Source organism: Enoplosus armatus, chromosome 23 (assembly GCF_043641665.1).
Source record: "Enoplosus armatus isolate fEnoArm2 chromosome 23, fEnoArm2.hap1, whole genome shotgun sequence".
NCBI classification, from domain to species: Eukaryota; Metazoa; Chordata; class Actinopteri; order Centrarchiformes; family Enoplosidae; genus Enoplosus; species Enoplosus armatus.
Window position 1 is genome coordinate 220,821 of NC_092202.1, and position 21,461 is coordinate 242,281.

Genomic DNA, 21,461 nt, shown 5'->3' on the forward strand with positions numbered 1-21,461 from the left:
AATATGATGCCACAAGCTTGGCACACCTATCTTTGGGCAGTTTCACCCATTCCTCTTTGCAGCACCTCTCAAGCTCCATCAGGTTGGATGGGAAGCGTCGGTGCACAGCCATTTTCAGATCTCTCCAGAGATGTTCAATCGGATTCAAGTCTGGGCTCTGGCTGGGCCACTCAAGGACATTCACAGAGTTGTCCTGAAGCCACTCCTTTGATATCTTGGCTGTGTGCTTAGGGTCGTTGTCCTGCTGAAAGATAAACCGTCGCCCCAGTCTGAGGTCAAGAGCGCTCTGGAGCAGGTTTTCATCCAGGATGTCTCTGTACTTTGCTGCATTCATCTTTCCCTCTATCCTGACTAGTCTCCCAGTTCCTGCCGCTGAAAAACATCCCCACAGCATGATGCTGCCACCACCATGCTTCACTGTAGGGATGGTATTGGCCTGGTGATGAGCGGTGCCTGGTTTCCTCCAAACGTGACGCCTGGCATTCACACCAAAGAGTTCAATCTTTGTCTCATCAGACCAGAGAATTTTGTTTCTCATGGTCTGAGAGTCCTTCAGGTGCCTTTTGGCAAACTCCAGGCGGGCTGCTATGTGCCTTTTACTAAGGAGTGGCTTCCGTCTGGCCACTCTACCATACAGGCCTGATTGGTGGATTGCTGCAGAGATGGTTGTCCTTCTGGAAGGTTCTCCTCTCTCCACAGAGGAACTCTGGAGCTCTGACAGAGTGACCATCGGGTTCTTGGTCACCTCCCTGACTAAGGCCCTTCTCCCCCGATTACTCAGTTTAGATGGCCGGCCAGCTCTAGGAAGAGTCCTGGTGGTTCCGAACTTCTTCCACTTACGGATGATGGAGGCCACTGTGCTCATTGGGACCTTCAAAGCAGCAGAAATTTTTCTGTAACCTTCCCCAGATTTGTGCCTCGAGACAATCCTGTCTCAGAGGTCTACAGACAATTCCTTTGACTTCATGCTTGGTTTGTGCTCTGACATGCACTGTCAACTGTGGGACCTTATATAGACAGGTGTGTGCCTTTCCAAATCATGTCCAATCAACTGAATTTACCACAGGTGGACTCCAATTAAGCTGCAGAAACATCTCAAGGATGATCAGTGGAAACAGGATGCACCTGAGCTCAATTTTGAGCTTCATGGCAAAGGCTGTGAATACTTATGTACATGTGATTTCTTAGTTTTTTATTTTTAATAAATTTGCAAAAATTTCAAAAAAACTTTTTTCACATTGTTATTATGGGGTGTTGTGTGTAGAATTTTGAGGAAAAAAATTAATTTAATCCATTTTGGAATAAGGGTGTAACATAACAAAATGTGGAAAAAGTGAAGCGCCGTGAATACTTTCCGGATGCACTGTATGTCAGATTATTCAAACATAATCTGACACATCTCATAACATGTTAACTGTTGGCCAGTTAAGGTTAAATCTGAAGTCTGAAACTTTATTTTGCGTTGTTTTTTACTCAAGAAAACATTGGCAAGACGTCAACAAATTTAGTATTGATGATATTTACAGTGATCTTCTGTGTTATGCAATGTTTAGTGTTTAAATGTCAACATAAAGAGATACATATTTTCTGGATAAAGGTCTCTCTTGTCTGTTTTCTTAAAGCAATTTAAACTTTTAATAAATGATAACACGTGAGGGGCCCAAACTGATTGGGCTGTAAGCAAAAATAGGTTTGAGTCGATCCATTTCTTTTGTATGTTGAAGTTTCAGTGTGAGTGTACATAAAGCTAAATCCACAGAGTAATTCAGAGAAATTACAAGAATAATCTAATCTATCTAATCAATATCTAATCGACGTACTCGCAGACGTTTTACTGGACTGGACTATCCTGAAATAGACCAGTCCTGGACTAGAAACCAAACGAATGTGCGAGCTCGTGTTTTAGGCAGATTCGCATTTACGAATTGGTGTGGCTAAACCAGGTTAGTCCAGTCCTATTTTATTACAAACCACAATTTATAACAGCTTCATTCTCCACTATGTGGCGCTCAAAACTCGTCCTGTATGCGCGCCACTGCAGACAGCTTAGAGACTCTCCGGACACCGTAGTTCAACAGGAAGTTGTGCTTGAAGGATTTTTGCGGGAGCGGTTTGTTTACAACATAGATATATGAAGAATGACACATTTCATCTTTAATACATAATAAAAACTAATATCAGCCGTCAGTGATCCAGTTTAACGGTTGTTCTAGACTATGGACATGGACTCCCTGCAGCTGCTCCTGGACCAATTCAAACCCAGCGGGGAAGCCGTCAGTAAAGTCCTTTCACTTAAGTTTGTAGCTTCGATAACCGACACTCCCATTAAAAATAATCCTATTGAATAATGCTTAGCCTATGAGCTGTAAGAGATACTTGATAGAAGAAGACCAAAGACTATTCTTCAGTTATTCAGGTTTCCTGCTAAAATCGTCTTACATATGATCAACCGAGCACTAAACTCTGCATAGTTATAACGTTATTAAACTTAGTTGATAAAGTCAGTTGATAAAATGATGTGCGGTGACAACCCGTCGTTTAAAAGTGTATTTATGGTAAATTAAATTAATTAAATTATTGACTGGTGAATTCGGCACATTTATTATCACTAACCAGCTCGTTATTTTGGAATGAAGGATATTAGTTTGGTATAAGGAAGACATTATAGTGAGATTAATGACACGGTGTGCTATCAGATATCTGATGCTCTTGTTATTGAATGTATGTATGGTGACTGTTTATTTAAATTAACGGGTAAATCTTCCTCCTGCAGGAGTCCATCTGGTTAAAGGAGATTTTCAGCTTCATCACAGAACACATATATCCTGTGCTCTCTGGCCCCGCCCCTCCTGCTGCTGACGGTCAGTCAGCCAATCAGCTTTTAGTGTTGTGGAACGTTGAATCCCTGCTTAAACCCACAATGCTATATGTATTTTTTGCTGCTAGGGTTCTAGAGAAACTATGATTAGCCTATTTCTCCCAATACGCTCACTTAAACTTCAATAATTGCCTTTATGCCGTCGTTTTTTGTGTCAGCTCCATGGGACTGACACATTGATCAGGACAGGTCACTGCAAAAAACAGAGCTGACCAAGATATGTGCCGTTATATTTTATAGGTTTCACTGACTTTATGGGGAGATGCAGAGATTTCTAACAATGTATATAGTCGCGTGGGAGTTAAGACTAGGCTTAAGTTTGGTTGGTGCAACAACATAAAGTCCATTCTAAAGACTGGTCTTAACAAAGGCCGACTTAGCAGTTAGGATCAGGCTTAGCAAAGACCAATTGGTGCAACCCATCCCAGAACACAGTGGTCTCTCTTCATCTCAGTGTGAACGCTATACTGAAGTTCAGGTGCAGATGTCCAGGGGCTGGGGGCTCTTGTGTGCCCTGGAGTCCATCAGAATCAGAATCAGAATCAGAAATACTTTATTGATCCCCGGGGGGAAATTGTACAGTACCGGTGCTCCCATTCCAGAGTAGAAATGTAGCATAATTTAGAACTAAAAGTATGTACAAGATATAAAAATAAGAAATAGAAAATAAAAAATATACACATTTACAGTATTTAAGTGAAGTGAGGTAAAAAATATATACAATAACAATGTATATATATGTATGGATGTGTTGCACTGAAGTGTATGACTATATATGTATTGCACTATACATGTATCCATGTCCATGTATCCACGGCAGTAATAGAAACTGCATGGGTTAGCCTGTGTGCTACAGTAAGAGGCCCTGAGCTGCCACAGTGCCAGGGTCACAGTTCAGACTTATTATCAGTCTGTTTGTTCAGACGTTTAATGTTGTTGTGTTTCAGGTGGAGGTGTGTGTTCTGATCCCCTGAGTGTGTGTGTGGTGAAGAAGATACAGGAGAACATGTCTGTCACACACACCTTACCTGTCAGCTACAGGTACGACCACAGATCATTGTTATTATTAATTATCAACATTATTATTATCAGTAATAATCACACGACCGAGGCAACACTAAACACATACTGTGTATGTTTCTGTATTTCCTGTTTACTTCATGTACTTATATTTATATATATGTATTATATTTTATACGATATATGTAGTTATTTTATGTTTACCATTGTACAGTATTTCTTGTTATTATGACCTTTGACCTCTCCTGACCCCCGTCACCAGGCCGGTGTCCGTCTCGGAGCTGCTCTCCCGGCAGCACTTGGCCTGTGTCAGTAACCTATCCTGGAGCACCAATCAGCAGCGAGCGTGGGCGAAAGAGGCGGAGATCTCTCTGCCGGGTCACCGGGCTTTGCCGCGGGTGAACCTGCTGCTGATTGGCTGTCTGAGAGAGGGGCAGGGCGGAGAGTGGAGGCTGACGGACGCCAGCGGCAGTGTCAGGTGTGAGGTGAGTCTGAGGGTTTCATACCGGCAGGGTGATGCGTTCAGGGTCCGAGTCAGTTAATAATGACAGGAAGTTTAAGTGTTTATGACCCCGAAGATGTTTCTGTGACTCCTGTTTAGTTTAAAATAGCGAATTAACATGTCATAAAAGAAAATGTAGAGATTAAAGAGCTGAGACAAAGTCATGTTGAACTAACAGTAAAGAACATAACAATAGTCATAAAGTTGTTATGAGGTTTTGAGATTTATTTGATGACACCTGAACCAGTTTCATTTATTGAAGAAGACCCTGACATGTGGTTGAAAGCTCCAGTAAGTGGACCTTTGAACTTCAAGACAATAAATCAAATCATTCTGAGAGTGAATACTAAGAAGTATATTTAACTTGAATTGAGAAAAATAAAGGTCAAACAAAAGTAGCCAATAGAATCGTCAGTTTGATATGTATATATAATAAAACGTATAGAATTAAAGCACTTAAAGAAAGAAAATCAATCAAACTTTATTCGTATAGCTGGTTTCTTACAGGCTCAGCTCAAAGAGCTTCACTGACGACTGACGAGATGATAAGAAGACAAATCTGAACAGGAAAACTATTTGAGACTGGAGTTAAAAGCACTGAAAGTGACGCTGGTCTGTTGCTGGTCTGTCATTGGTCTGTTGCGTGTCTGTTGCTGGTCTGTTATTGGTCTGTTGCTGGTCTGTTGTTGGTCTGTTGTTGGTCTTTTGCTGGTCTGTCATTGGTCTGTTGCTGGTCTGTTATTGGTCTGTTGCTGGTCTGTTGTGTGTCTGTTATTGGTCTGTTGCGTGTCTGTTGCTGGTCTGTCATTGGTCTGTTGCTGGTCTGTTATTGGTCTGTCATTGGTCTGTTCCGTGTCTGTTGCGTGTCTGTTATTGATCTGTCATTGGTCTGTTATTGGTCTGTTGCTGGTCTGTCATTAGTCTGTTATTGGTCTGTTGCGTGTCTGTCATTGGTCTGTTGCGTGTCTGTTGCTGGTCTGTCATTGGTCTGTTGCATGTCTGTCATTGGTCTGTTGCATGTCTGTCATTGGTCTGTTGCATGTCTGTTGCTGGTCTGTCATTGGTCTGTTGCGTGTCTGTTGCGTGTCTGTTATTGATCTGTCATTGGTCTGTTATTGGTCTGTTATTGGTCTGTTGCTGGTCTGTCATTAGTCTGTTATTGGTCTGTTGCGTGTCTGTCATTGGTCTGTTGCGTGTCTGTTGCTGGTCTGTCATTGGTCTGTTGCATGTCTGTCATTGGTCTGTTGCATGTCTGTTGCTGGTCTGTCATTGGTCTGTTGCATGTCTGTCATTGGTCTGTTGCATGTCTGTCATTGGTCTGTTGCATGTCTGTTGCTGGTCTGTCATTGGTCTGTTGCGTGTCTGTTGCATGTTTGTTGTTGGTCTGTCATTGGTCTGTTGCGTGTCTGTTGCATGTTTCTTATTGGTCTGTCATTGGTCTGTTGCTGGCCAGCTGGTCTGTTGCTAGTGTGTTGTTCTGTCTTGTGCTTTTTGAACCGGAGTCCTTCATCTGCAGTCAGACATTTTAACTCAACACCTGTCTGTCTCTGTGGTCTCACCTGTCTGTCTGTCTCTTTCCAGTGCCTGTCTCCCTCACCTCTGAGGCAGAATTGTCCTGTCTTCCTCCCTCACTGGAACTACATGCCCCACAATGTCCAGGGGCATGACCAGGACGAGGCCAAAAGCTACGTGGAGCTGATTGGTTCTCCTGTTATGCTGTGTCCTGGTCCTGACCAGGGATTGGCTGCTGGTCCTGAAGGAGGGGCAGAGCTTGGAAGAGTAGTCAGAGTCAGAGAGGCTGCTGGTTTACTACAGAACAGGTGGGTCCCCTGACCTCTGAGGCGTGACAGTATTAATGTAGTCTCTATAGCCAGACTTAGTCCAATCCAAACCCTTATGAAACAGACAGACAGGAAGGGGAGGAGAATGTCTACATCCTGTGAGTCAGACTAGAATCAATGAGGTCTGGAGGGGACGAAGCATCACAGAGTCTCTGTCTGTCTCTCTCTGTCTCCCTGTCTCTCTGTCTGCCTGTCTCTGCCTGTCTCTTTCTCTGTCTCTCTGTCTGTCTCTCTCTCTCTCTCTCTGTCTGTCTGCCTGTCTCTCTCTGCCTGCCTGTCTCTTTCTCTCTGTCTGTCTCTGTCTGCCTGTCTCTCTCTCAGGACACCTGGACAGCGTGTATCTGTCTGTGGTCAGGTGGGTTCAGTCTGCCCTCTGCTGGTTGTGGCAGGAACAACCTTCTTCTGCTTCTGGCTGACAGACGACGGTTACGCTCTACCTGTCCTCGTCAAGGTAGGAAACACTGTCTGTGTGTGATGTCATTTCCTGGTTGTTTTTCAGATTTATCGTCCAAACCTCCAACAAGTGGTTTTCATCTGTTACCAGACTGAGATGTTAAACACAGCTGATATTCTGTCAGTCTTTGTATTACCATGTGAAACTGATAACAAGAATCCTCCCAGCATATAAACTGGGATTAAATAACAGGAAACGGTCTGAACTGATCCTGATCAGTGACTCTGGATCTGCTTCTCTCCTCTGCTGCTCTCTGCTGTTGAATTTAAACAGAGTTTGAGAGTAAAAGTGAAACAGATTGAGTCTCAGCTGTTTGTCCTGATGATCAAACTGCAGCAGCATGGAGACACAACCTGTCTGTCTCTCTCTCTCTGCCTGTCTGTCTCTCTGTAGGACAGCAGCAGGTTGTGGTGGACTCAGTGTGTGTGTGTTGGCCTGAATGTGTGTGTGACAGCGCTGCGTGTGTGTGTCCTACGAGGCTGGAGAGGAAACAACATCCTGTGTGTGACCGATCAGTCTGAAATACACCCAAACTACACACACACACTGGAACACACTCACACTGACTCACAGTTGGACACGCCCCCACCGCTGATGATGTCACACATTGATAGTGATGACTGTGAGGAGGTGCAGCCTGAGCGAGATGTCGTCCACTCAGCTGTCCCGATGAAACTGTCCAGAATCATCAGTTACCAGGTAAAATACAGACAATACTGAGCTGTGATTGTTAGAATGTTACCTGTTAATGTTACCTGTGTGGTAAGCCCTGCCCCTCTCCTCTGATAGGGCACTGTGACTGAGGTGGTGTGTGAGGGGGCAGGGCTGTATGTGATTGACAAGAAGGTGGGTCTGTGCCTGGCCTATCAGCCGACTCTGAGGAGGAAACTGAGAGCAGGAGACTCTGTGGAGGTGAGTTACCTCTGGGGTGGGGGGGGCTCTCACCGTGGCTCTCAATACACACTGAGTCCACCACAACCTGCTGCTGTGTATGCATATATATATATATATATATATATATATATATATATATATATATATATATATGTATCTGTATGTATGTGTATATATGTGTGTGTGTGTGTGTGTGTGTGTGTGTATATATATGTATGTGTGTATGTATGTATATATTTATGACACCTCTGGTTGTGTTTGTGCCAGTGATCATTTATAATAAAGTTTTATTGAATGTTCTCCCTGCAGCTCCATCACATCCACTTCCTGTACCGGCCCTGTCCCGACTTTCCTCCCAGCATGCTCTTTACCTGTCTGCGCTCCAGCCTCAGGGTCACCACCTTCAGCAGGGTGGGAGGGTCATCACCTGACTCCAGCTGCCCCGGTGATGGAATATTACCACGGTTACTGCTGGAGAAAAACATGGGCGTGTCTGAGTACCTGTGGACCTGTCACCTTAGCTCACAGCTCTCACACAGGTGAGGGTGTGTGTGGAGCAAAGACACAACATGTGGATAAACAGGTGTACAGGTTAAAGGACAAGGATAAAAGTTTATACGTATAAGACAAAGTAAAATAAATCTGATCATTAACTTTGTATCTGTCTGTGTGTCTGTCTCCAGTCTGGTTCCCAGCTTGTTGAAGCAGCAGTGTGTGTGTGTGTTGTCCTGGAAGCTGATGGAATATGTGTGGAGACGAGGAAGAGGAGGAAGAGGAAGGAGGGATATCTACTCTGAGATGCTGGACGAGCCTCACACATGTCCTCTGACACAAGTAGATACAACTGTCAACCTCAATTTGTTTTACAGTGTTGACCCTGAAGTGTCCTCTGTGTCTCTACAGTACAGTGTTGACCCTGCAGTGTCCTGTGTCCTCTGTGTCTCCACAGTACAGTGCTGACCCTGCAGTGCATCAGTACATCAGTATATTAGAGCTCAGTCAGTCTCTACAGTCAGACTGCTGGTCTTCAGTCTCTCTGAGCTCTCTGCTGCCTCCTGGTGGATCCAGTCTGACCAGCTCTCAGATCAACACAGCACTGGCCTGGTCCTGTAGGACTCTGACCTCTGACCCTCAGAACAACCCCCAGACTGGAGACAGACTCAGGTAAACTCTGACCTCTGACCTGAACACGCAGGACAGTATCTGCAATCACAAACTTAAAATTAGCCTATATGTTTATTACTGAGCTTATAGTTGAAGATGCTGTTGCTCTGGACTACATTATACTGAGAGGTGTTTCTTTTATTTTGTCCTCCCTGTCTACATACATCAGGTGGTCAGAATATTAGGAACCCCTTTGTATATAATGCAGTCCAATACAACATCATCAATCACTAGGAGCTCACTGCTAAAACAGAGAGCTGAATTAACAAAAAGGGTTCATAAAAGGAGACTTCGTCAGAACAGGTGCACTGTACAGGTGTTAGGTACAGTGACCACTGACTGTAATATTTCCCTAACTGACAAGTTTAACTACAGTCACCAACCATTCTGTTATCAGTATGAGGATATTTATTACATGTTTATATACTGATGATACATGATCAATAAACCATTTATTACATGTTTATATGCTGTAGATACGTGATCAATAAACCATTTATTACATGTTTAGATGCTGTTGATACGTGATCAATAAACCATTTATTACATGTTTAGATGCTGATGATACGTGATCAATAAACCATTTATTGAATGTTTATATATTGATTATACATGATCAATAAACCATTTATTACATGTTATATGCTGATGATACATGATCAATAAACCATTTATTACATGTTATATGCTGATGATACATGATCAATAAGGGGGGTTGAAGTTTGTCATTAGACCCTCTGTGTTGTCTGACAGGCAGCGCCCCCTGCTGGTGGTCGGGGTGCTGGAGCTTCCATCTCAGACGTCTGAACACACTCTGCAGCTGAGAGACGGGACAGCAGCTATGGCCTGTGTCGTCACGGAAACCAACGAGGAAGAGGAGGGAGGTCAGAGGGCGGTCTTCAACACAGCCTGGATAGGTACAACACACACACACACACACACAGGTCAAAGGTCAAATTTCAAAAATAAATGTGTGTGTTGCAGGTTGTCTGGTGTGTGTCCAGCAGTTCACCATGGTAACAGAGAGATTCATCCAGTCGGATTTCCCCTCCTTCAAACACCTAGACCAGGACAAGTACATCACACACAAACACTGCAGGTACTAGTGGTGGGCGGATCAATCTAAAATATCGATGTATCTATACCAACGTTGGTATTGATCAATACTTGCGTGATGAGATCGATACTTAAGTTTCACTAACTCCGTAACATCATAGCGGTTGTGCACGTGCAAACACCGCTCCTCTCACTCACTTCGCTCATGCTCACTCTGCCCCTCCCCCTCCTCCCCTGCTATACTGTGAGTGTTGCCGGCGTGCCGTCACGTCACTCAGCAGCGCACTGCTGGCTGCATGATGGCAGAGAAGAAGAGGAGCGCCGTTTGGAGTTATTTTACAGCTGCAGACCAAAATACTGCAAGCTGCGATGTTTGCAGAAAACAAATAAGGTACTGTGGCAACACCACAAATTTATACAAACATCTAAAAACACACCCGAAAGAGAACTAGGTAATAAAAAGTATTTTTTATTTGCCTACAATCTTTGTCCTGTGTTTTATTATGATCATAATCATGATAACTAATTAAAGGAAAAATCACAAAATCAATCAATGATCATGAAAATTAAATTTTCATTCAAATTTGCATATTGATGATGCATTCACTTCATAAATTATGACACATTGCTGCTTTTCAAAGTAAAAAGTATCGGTATTCGGATCGATACCAAATTTTGCAGTATCGCCTACCCCTAGCAGGTACACATACACTCTCTCTTTCTCTCTCTCTCTCTCTCACACACACACACAGATCAATATGAGGGCTAATAAAGATCTTTAGGCTGATGTTGTTTGCTTGTGTGTGTGTGTGTGTGTGTGTGTGTGTGTGTGTGTGTGTGTGTGTGTGTGAGTGACAGAGTTTACCTGCAGTTTTCTCTGGACCACCTCCACATCCTCAGTCCGTCTGTTGCCATGGTTATACACCTGCGACAGAGGGGGGAGGGGTCTGGAGGTGATGTCACAGGGAGGAAACAGAAAGTAGAAGAAGAAAAGACAGAGGGAGGTCAGACTGCAGGGAGGAAGAGAAGAAGAGAGGAAGAAGAAGAACCAGGGTCCTCCCACTCCTCCGTTACCGTGACGACCAGCCCTGTGGGTGGCAACTCCCGGCCCTGCGTGTCCATGGTGGTTAGGGTGGAGCAGAAGGAGGGGGTTGCCTGGAGAAACGCAGGGGCAGGGTTAAAGGGGGAGGAGGCGGGACTTACACCGTGCTTCTCTGTCAGAGCTGCTGTGATTGGTCCAGTGGTCACCTGGGGGAAGGACCCGAAGAACGGGCCAATGACGGACAGGGAGACAGAGAAGGAGGACAACGTGAGAAATACAAACACACCTCATTACCTGATACATCCCATAATGCACCTGTGATCAGGGTCACCAGGTTACCTGTTTGTGTGTCTGCAGGTGGTCCTGGTGTTCTCAGGTGTGTCAGCTCGCTGGTGTCCTCTCCTCCAGCCTGGACGTTTCTACAGACTCATTGCTGCTAACAAACAGGTAAATACATCTGTCATGATGTCAATGGGGGGCGGGGCTGATGGCTCCTCTCACCTGTAGCTCATGGTTCAGCTGCTGATTGTATGTGAATGTAACAGAGTCTGTATGATCTGATTCCACTTGCTATTTCATGTAGATTTGTTGGCTCAAGGGCGCCCTCTCTCAGGGGTGGTAAATGCCACTGGCACCTTACAGGCATTGCCAGTAGTGGTGTGCGATACTGCAAGATTTGGTATCGATCCGATACCAAGTAAATACAGGGCCAGTATCGCCGATACCGATACTTTTTAATAATTAAGGTTGATACATCATAAAATTGCTAAATTTGAATGAATTATTATGACCATTTAAGTGTTTTTGTGATGTTTCCTTTGGATTATTAATTAGTTAAAACCTAGGACAGAATTTGTAGTTTATAGGTAAATAGAAAATACTTTATTATCATAATAAAAGTTTTTGTTCAGAAACAATAGAACAGTAACAAAACAATTTTTCCCCATACATTGTCATGTCTGGATTTTTTTCTTAAATAAACAATGTGCACAAAATTATCACTCGAGAACAAATTAAAACAAATTATTTTTTGAGGTAGAGTGTTCAGAAACTACAATACAAAAATTAAATAAAAATTCTCCCTTAATTGCGCTTCTTTTCTGGATTTCTGGACTCTGTGCTGCTTGTGTTTGTGTGTGTGCTGCTGGCCGGGCCTGGCGGCTGAGCCTGCTCGCTTGTCTGCCTGTTCGCCGCTGAGTCACGTGATGGTACAACATCAAAACACAAGAGGGGGGAGGAGGAGCAAAGTGTCCCTGCTCCGCGCCGTGGCAGCAGCAGCACTGACACAGACACAGACAGCCAGGTCGCCTCTTTGATGAAACCGCAGGAGTGCATACAGGAGAGAAACTGAAACTAAAGTATCGATCTCATTACACTGGTATCGATCAATATCAATACCAACGTTGGTATCGATATTATCGATATTTGGATTGATCCGCCCACCACTAATTGCCAGTTGTGAGAGACATGCCCACGGTAGGTTGCTGTGCACAGCACTGTAGGCATATTAATGTCTATATGTCCACCATATGAACATATATGCACTGTGGTTTACGGAAACATTAATTAGAAGAGTTACAAATGGGTTACTGTACTTCTTAAGTGGTAAAAATATCGGTATAACACATTTGTTAAGTTAGCTAGCTAGCTAGCATCAATGTTAAAATAATTTGTTGATCTTTTGTAGTGTGCTGTGTGTGAACTGCCTGAATCGAGCCAACTAAGAAACTGACCGATATTAAACGGCGGCCCAAAAAGAGAAACCAGCCTCCTCATCATTATTTACACAACGCAGAGTCGAGGGGTTGATAGAATCGGCCAGTTACAGCAAAGTGTAGCTGAGCGCGGTTACATGAAGAAGAGGGTCCCTGAGAGCCAAACAGAGCACAGACTGCTCCTCACGTCATTAAAAATAAATATAAAAATGTTGTTCACATCTTCATTACATGTGAGAACTATTAACTATTAACGTGCTGATGACATATAAACTTCTTCTGATATATTAACTTCTGATGTGAAACACAACAAGCTGTGTGAGATACCTGTTTATCAGACTGTTGATGATGTTGGTGTGTTTTGGAGTGCCGCCATATTTGTTTCTGCAACGTCAGAATCCAGAATCGACAGCTGATTGGTCTGTGTGTGTCTGTCCATCAGGATCTGAGTGTTTTGATTGGCTGTGGTGTTTCTGGGCGGAGCGGGGTGGAGCTCCATGCCGACTCAACCCTTCAGGTCCAATCTGATTGGAGGTTCCACACTCTGACACGCCCACTGCTGCTGCACACCTGCAGACAGGTTAAAACACACACCTGCAGACAGGTGAAACATTCCTGTAGACAGGTAAAACACACCTGCAGACAGGTGAAACACTCCTGTAGACAGGTAAAACACACACCTGCAGACAGGTGAAACATTCCTGTAGACAGGTAAAACACACCTGCAGACAGGTGAAACACACCTGCAGACAGGTGAAACACACACCTGCAGACAGGTTAAAACACACACCTGCAGACGGGTGAAACACACACCCGCAGACAGGTGAAACACACCTGCAGACAGGTGAAACACACACCCGCAGACAGGTGAAACACACCTGCAGACAGGTGAAACACACACCCGCAGACAGGTGAAACACACCTGCAGACAGATGAAAACTTTACAGTCATCTTCTTCTTCAAACTATTTACAAAATCTCATTGTCGTAAGTTTAAATGTCTTTAAATAACATTACAATCAACCTTTCACATTATTCTCTAACAAACACACTTTTTCATTTAAACATTTACAAAGAACCTGAACTAAAGTCAAAGTCCATCAGTGTGTGAACTGAACAGTCCGTCAGTTCTACTCTTCCAACTGTTCTCACAGATATCCTGTTCGTGGAGAACAAGTAGAATCCTCTAGACTCTACAGAAACAGCTTCAGGTCTAATTCCTCAGTTAAAGGAAACGCTGAACCACAACGTGATGAACAGAATATATGATGCTGTCAGAGAGGAGGAAGAAATCTGTTTATGTTGAAAGTGACAAACAGCATGAAATAACTCTCTCTGTGTCCTCAGGCTCTCTCGCCCACAGTCCTGTCTGTCTCTGGTGTCTTGGACTGCAGGTAAACTCAATATTTCAGTTTATGTCCTCATAAAGCTGTCACATGCAGAGGCACAATCAATGAACCAGCTTCTTCAAATCAAACTCTTTACAAACATAAACCTAATTAATTGGTGACTCCAGTGGAAAAACAAACTAATGATGTTCTTGACTTAATGATTGATGATGATTCAGAAGATCAAAATGTGACATCAGCAGCGCAAACAGCTGATTCATTGAACTCCTCGCTGTCATGTTTTTAACCATTTTAAAAGAAGTGTATGTGTGTGTGTGTGTGTGTGTGTGTGTGTGTGTTCAGGTCAGAGTTGGTGTGTTTTCAGGCTCTGGTGTCTGACAGGATCAGTCTGAACGACAGGACGAGTGACTCTGGAGACACACACACAGGTACACACACACACACATATACACACAGGTGTGGGCTCAGGTTGTGATGACGCTGGCTGACCTCCTACTACACCAGCAGTACGTACTGATGTGGTACTGATGTGTAGCATGTAGTATGCAAACAAAAGCAGCTGGCGGCGGTTTGCCATTAACATTACATAAACTTTCACATATTTCACCTCAGCAGTCACCAACATCTGTTTCTGAACAAATAAACAACCCAATTACTGAATCTTGACTCAGATCAGATCTACAAGGCCTCATTTAAAGGTTTGTTCAGACTTTCATCAGGCAGGGGGGGTGCAGAATACCTGCAGGATTATTACCGAGCCTGGCCGGCACACTGCACAATAAATGCATTTGACAGTTTCATACTGCATACTGATGAGAAAAGCAGTATGCAGTATGTACTGCATACTGATGACGTCGGTAGTATGGAGTAGGCGGCTCTGAATGCAGCCCTTGTTTCCACCAGCCTCAGTCGAGCTGCTGACTTCCTGTTTGTACTTTCAGCTGTATTTGAACTTGTGAACACTTCCTGTTGCTGCTTCACATTAAAAGCTTTCCACTGGTGAACCAGCAGGGGACTTTTATTGTGAAGAAGTTCATCACTGAGTTAGCATATCTTCATTAGCGGTGCTGCTCTTCATTGAAAACAGGTTTAATCAACAGATATGGAAACATTCAGCTTTGTGATCAGTTTGATATCACAAGTAGGTTTCATACACCAGCACACCTGCGACACCCCATCCAGGTGTCACCTGTCAGTGTGTTGTAGTGAAAACACACCGTCTGTGTGTGTGTGTGTGTGTGTGTGTGTGCAGGTGTGCGACTCACTGTGTGTGACCAAACAGGGACGAGTCTTCAGGTGTACCTGGACTTGAGCCACACTCCTTACCCACCTGGCCTGTTGCCTGGCAACACACTGCTGCTGTCTGCTTTCCAGAGGAGAGTGTCCAGGTAACACACACATGCACACACACTTTGACATTTTTTATTTATATTGCACATTGTATGTACCTGTGTGTGTGTTCCAGGTCAGGAAGTGTGTACTGCAGTTATTTACCTGTCAGCTCAGTAACTGTCATCACACTGGGAGATACAAGGTAACTGCTCACTGATGCAGTACTGATCAATACTCGTGTGTTTATATTGTTATTTATTCATTGATTCATCTGTTTGTGTTTGTCCTGTCAGTGCTGCCCCGCCTCCTCCTGCTCCCATGATGCATCTGGGTGTGTGGGCAGTGAGCAGGGAGCAGAAGTGCATTGTGGGTCAGGTCAGAGGTCACGTGGTGTGTTTCCTGTTCCTGCAGCTGCAGTGGAGCTGCTCGCTGTGTGGGAGTCAATATATACAGGTTCTACTCTGGTCTACTCTGTTCTACTGTTTCTCTCTGTACACGTCTAAATATATACGCACACAGTGTGCATGCAGCCTGTTACAGTCACTCGTGTTTGTTTTCTTATTTTTTTTTACTTTTCTCCTTTATTCCTTTATTTTGTATAATTTCCCCCTGGGGATCAATAAAGTATTTCTGATTCCGATTTCTGATACACAGTGTGGATGTGAATGAGTCCTCTAGCGCCACCTTCATTTTGTTCCTCTTTGTTTTATTGATTCATTCTGTGTTTATTCATCATGTTTTATAGTTTTATTAGTTTAACAGTTTCACTCTGAATGTCTTTTACAATAAATGAATAAACGTTTTTATTATGTTCAGCTCCTCTGGTTCAGACTGTAGGAAGAGTTTGTAATGAACTCTGCAGCCTGTAGAGGACGCTAGAGGACACTGTAGTCTTCTTCTTTACTTACAGTTTATCAGTGACTGAACTCTCTCTCTCTCTCTCTCTCTCTCTCAGTCTTGTTCCAGTTCTCAGTGTCGTTCGACCTCTTCAGTCTTTCAGTCCAAAGCAAAGTGAGACTCTTTATGTTTTATGTGTTTCTGTGATACTACTCTGTAAAAACACTGCAGTGACAGAATAATTGAATGTGTTATTATTATTATTATTATTATTATTATTATTATTATTATTATTTACAGTCAGTATTCTCCCACAGTGTTGAACATCAGTCAGACAGTAAAGAACATGTGTCTGGGATAGTATCACACAAAGATGAAATAGAATAAAACTGAATAAACAGAGACGGTGATCTGAATAATGTAACTTCATAAGATGCAGAAAACAGAGTTGGAGCAGAGCTGCAGTTTGTTTCTGATCTGTGGAGCATAAATACTGTTTATTAGACTGCTGATACTTTAAAGAGCCTGATATTTAATTCTATTGTAATAAGTTATGTACTAGACTGATTTAAATATATAAACACAGGAAACAGCTGTTTGTTTGTGTTGTTAAAGCTACACCTTCAATCAGGCTGGTTGGTTTATACATGTGTGTATTTATGTGTATACATGTGTGTATTTGTGTGTATTGATCAGGCTGGTGATTGATGACGGGACAGGTGAAGCTCACGTCTGGTTCTCAGGTGCTCTGGTTCGTCCTCTGCTGGGATTGGCTGATTCTCAGTGGGAGGGGCTTCAGCGAGCTCTCAGGGTCAGAGGTCACGTCAGGGTCTACCCCAGGGGGCGGAGCCTGGTCAGTGCCACTTCCTGTTTTACCCCTCTCTCTCTCTCTCTCTCTCTCTCTCTCTCTCTCTCTCTCTCTCTCGCTCTCGCGCGCTCTCAGGTGTGTGTATTTACCTCTCACTCTCTCTCAGGTGTGCATATTTACCTGTGTCTTTCTCTCAGGTGTGTGTATTTACCTGTCTCTCTCCCTCTCAGGTGTGTGACTCTGAGGACTCTCTTCTCCACTTCCTGTTGTGTGTGTGCAGCAGTGATGCTGTGTGTCGTCAGCTCTCTCTCACCTGCAGGAAACACAACCAGCAGAGATCAGAAGGTAATAACATATAAAAAACATATAATCAATATATGTACATATTTTGTAGTTAGTCTGTAACATGAGGTTTTACAATGTGTACTTTTATTTTGAAAGGCTCTCCACACTGCCCAGTTTGAACTGTGAAAATGGATCAAAACACTGACAGTTTAATTTGATGTGATGTTTGTTAAATGGGACTATTAGTGTTAAACATTGTGATTATTATATTTAGATTATTATGTGTGATGTCACTTGTAATATGGAGACACAGATCAGTATTCTTGATAATTCTTCCTGTCTGATGTTCTTTTGTTCTTTAAGAAGAAGGAATTTTCTTTGTCAAGGTTTTAAAGAATATGAAATATTAATATGCAGATGCTCTGATGCCTTCAGTCTGTGCAGACGCCTCCATCAGCCGTGTTGAGATAACGTAGCAGGTTAGCTCAGCAGCCTAACTCAGCAGGCTAGCTCAGCAGGCTACCACAGCAGGTTAGCTCAGCAGGCTAATGCAGTTGGCAAGCATAGCAGGTTAGCTCAGCAGGCTAACACAGCAGGCTAGCTCAGCAGGCTACCACAGTAGGCAAGCATAGCAGGTTAGCTCAGCAGGCTAATGAAGTGCTACACTTTTACCTGGTCAAAACCTGCAGACTGGCGGCCATGTTGAGGAAGTTCATGCTTGTTTCAGAGATGAAGAGCTTCAGTCGAGTAGACAGAGACTTCATGACCAGAATGACTCCTCCTCTACAGTTCACCTGTCTGCACATCAACACTGACTGATCTCACCTGTCTGATCTCAGTCACCTCCACACTGACTGAAAGAAGTTTGAGTTTCCTGTTTACAGAACAAAAGTTTAATATTCAGTTTTGCAGAATGTGACGGTCTATTTCAATTAAATTTAATGTTGATATAAGTTATTAAATCTTCATTAAAATTAAATCAGCATTCTCCTGAAGTCTGTTTATTTCACACCCCAGCTACCTGTTGTCATGGCAACAGAACAGTCCATCACATACCTGACAGTATAAAACTAAAATAAAATACACAAAGAGAGCAGCAGACAAAGGCTTTTGTTTAATGAGTGAAAACCATTCATTGTTTTTGAAAAGTGGAATATAAATAAAGGACATTATTATTATTGTTATTATTAGATTTCAATTCAATTCAATTCAGTTTTATTTATATAGCGCCAAATCACAACAAAAGTCATCTCATGACTCTTTATAATGTTATTACAGAGACCAACAGTTCCCACCATGAGCAAGTACTTTGGCGACAGTGGCAAGGAAAAACTTCCTTTAAGAGGCAGAAACCTCGAGCAGAACCAGACTCTAGGTGGGGGGTCATCTGCTTTGACCGGTTGGGTTTGAGAGAGAGAGGGAGGGGGAGAGACAGACAGACAGACAGGTGGACAAGCAGACAGGCAGAGATGTATGGCAGCACTAGCAGTAGAAATAGCAGCTATAATTATAGTAATAATGGAAATATGACTGATACTAGTAGTTACATCTGTAATAATAGCTGAGATTAATAATAGTAATAACAGCTTTAATAGTAACAGAACTACGACTAAACATAATAACTGTAGTGATGAGAGTCAGGCAGGCCCATGGCAGCAGCAGCCAGGCGTACCAGGACCACGATCCACAGGAACCTGCGAGACGACAAAGAACAAAGAAACTCTGAGAAGATATAAAGTTAGTAACATGCATTGGACTGTGATGAATGTGTAAAGATGGAGAGGGAGAGGAGGGAAGCTCAGTGCATCATGGGAAGTCCCCCAGCAGTCTAGGCCTATAGCAGCATAACTAGGGGCTGGTCCAGGCAGGTCCTCTGACATTTAGTCCAGTGTGATATTATTATATGTTATAATACTGTTTTACTATATTATATTGTGATATGTTATTTTATAATATGTTATGTTATGTTACAACTGGTGTTGTGCAGAGTGTCTTGGATCTGCTGTGAGGCGTCATGATGATGATGATGAACAGTAGGGGGCGCCTCTGCTCCTCTCTCTGCTGCTGTTCAACATCAACACTCCGCTGCCTAGCAACCTCTGACTCATCAGCAGCTGGTTTTTAATTGGCTGAGCTGAGTGTGAATAAACAGATGAACCAGTTTTATTAAGATTAATAAGAAGCTGTTGATGATTCTGATTATTATCCACACCTCAGAAGACATATTGAATCTGATTATAATGATTTCACTTCAAAAACATAAAAAATCCTCAATCAAATCCTCATCATAACATTTAGTGACAGCAGTAACCAAGAAAGACTCATAAATAGATAAAAATAAACAGACCTTATTAAAGATAAAGATAAATATGATCACACCTGTTTCAGACATGCTGGACCCTTTTTTATTGCTTTCAGTAAATTATTACAGTAAATTATTATCCTAACTATAATTTACCAAAAGACCCAAAAACGGCACACCCCAGGGAACTCAACCACTACAGGCCTGTCGCCCTGACCTCTCACCTTATGAAGACCATGGAGAGGATCATCCTCAGACACCTGCGACCCCTGGTGAGCACAACGCAACCCCTCCAGTTTGCTTACCGTCCTGGAATCGGGACGCTGTCATCTATCTACTACACAGATCCCTTTCCCACCTGGAAAAAACTGGAAGCACTGTGAGGATCATGTTCTTTGACTTCTCCAGTGCCTTCAACACCATCCAGCCAGCACTGCTGAGGGTGAAGTTGGAGGCAGCGGGAGTGGACTGTCACCTGGCTTCATGGACAATCGACTACCTCACCAACAGACCACAGTATGTGAGGCTCCGGGACTGTGTGTCTGATGTGGTGGTCTGCAGCACGGGGGCCCCCCAGGGTACGGTTCTCTCTCCATTCGTCTTCACTCTCTACACCTCAGACTTCAGACACAACACTGTCAGCTGTCACATCCAGAAGTTCTCTGACGACACTGCCATCGTTGGATGTGTGTCTGAGGGGAGCGACCTGGAATACAGGGAGGTCATCAGCGACTTTGTCAGCTGGTGTGAGCTCAACCAGCTTCACATCAACGCCAGCAAGACGAAGGAGATGATGATCGATTTCAGGAGGAAGTCATCCAGCATCACACCGGTGAACATCCAGGGTTTGGACATTGAGGTGGTGGAGAACTACAAATTCCTGGGTGTTCTCCTGAACAATAAACTGGACTGGTCTGACCACACTCAGGCCCTGTACAAGAAGGGTCAAAGACACCTCCACCGGCTGAGGAGGCTGAGGTCCTTCGCTGTGTGCAGGAAACTGCTCCGGACTTTTTATGACACTGTGGTAGTTTCGGCTATCTTCTATGCTGTGGTCTGCTGGGGGGGCAGCACGGACAGGGACAGGAGGAGGCTCAATAGACTGACTAGGCGAGCAGGCTCTGTTCTGGACTGCCGCTGGACTCCATTGAGGAGGTGAGGGAGAGGAGGATGTTAGCCAAGCTGACATCCATCATGGACAACACCTCTCACCCCCTGCACGAGACTGTGGGGGCCCTGAGCAGTAAGAAGGAGCGCTACCGCAGGTCGTTCATTCCTACAGCTATAAGACTGTTTAACTGCACATAAATCTGCACAATTTGTACATACTTTATATTTTTCCGTATATATATTATTTTTGTCCCCCATATTTTTTATATCTGTATTTATTATTTGTATATTGTTTTTTTCTTTTTAAAAATAATACTTCTAATTCTTATTGACACAGTGCTGTCTGCTGTGTGTTTCTGCACCTTTCTGTCTTTGCTGCTGTGATGTGTAAATTTCCCCGCTGTGGGATTAATAAAAATCAAAAAATAAAAATAAAATTCAGTTTGTACACAAATAAAAGCTTGTGAAGATAAAAAAAAAAGCATTCTAATTAAATGAATCCTGTTTATAATAAACTGATAATAGTCAAAGTGAGCCGACTTATCTTTTGATAAAGTCTAATGTTTATTTGTTGATTGATTCATATTTTGTGATGTTTTGTTTCAATGTTCTTGTTTTATGTGTTTTGAACATTATTCTGGTTCATATTAGTATATTGTTCTGGCTGTGAAACTGTTTAAATAAATACCTTATTAAACCAATAGGGGGCGTCTAAGCTCCTCCTCTCAGCTGCTGTTCAACAGCAAGCTGCTGTTCCTGGTAACTGATGACTCATCATCAGCTCTGTTTCTGATTGGCTGCTGAACAGGAAGTGAAAGTAAAAAGTGGGGACTTTCTTGAGACGCTGCGTTCAGGTGTCTGATGGTTAACAGA

General features: G+C 43.3%; 1 protein-coding gene across 1 annotated transcript; it reads left to right on the top strand.

Annotated features, from left to right (window-relative positions):
- Positions 1 to 2,222: 2,222 nt before the first annotated feature.
- On the top strand, positions 2,223 to 18,164 carry ctc1 (CTS telomere maintenance complex component 1). Its single transcript, XM_070929923.1, has 25 exons — positions 2,223 to 2,273; positions 2,774 to 2,871; positions 3,827 to 3,919; positions 4,161 to 4,383; positions 5,982 to 6,220; positions 6,563 to 6,692; positions 7,089 to 7,394; positions 7,485 to 7,607; positions 7,899 to 8,128; positions 8,273 to 8,423; positions 8,539 to 8,753; positions 9,507 to 9,670; positions 9,738 to 9,852; positions 10,668 to 11,118; positions 11,209 to 11,298; positions 13,009 to 13,146; positions 13,913 to 13,959; positions 14,257 to 14,342; positions 15,167 to 15,302; positions 15,380 to 15,448; positions 15,540 to 15,699; positions 16,202 to 16,257; positions 16,780 to 16,936; positions 17,122 to 17,236; positions 17,904 to 18,164. The coding sequence occupies exons 1-25, from the start codon at positions 2,223 to 2,225 to the stop codon at positions 17,993 to 17,995; spliced, it is 3,735 nt and encodes a 1,244-aa protein (XP_070786024.1). The 3' UTR covers positions 17,996 to 18,164.
- Positions 18,165 to 21,461: the final 3,297 nt, after the last annotated feature.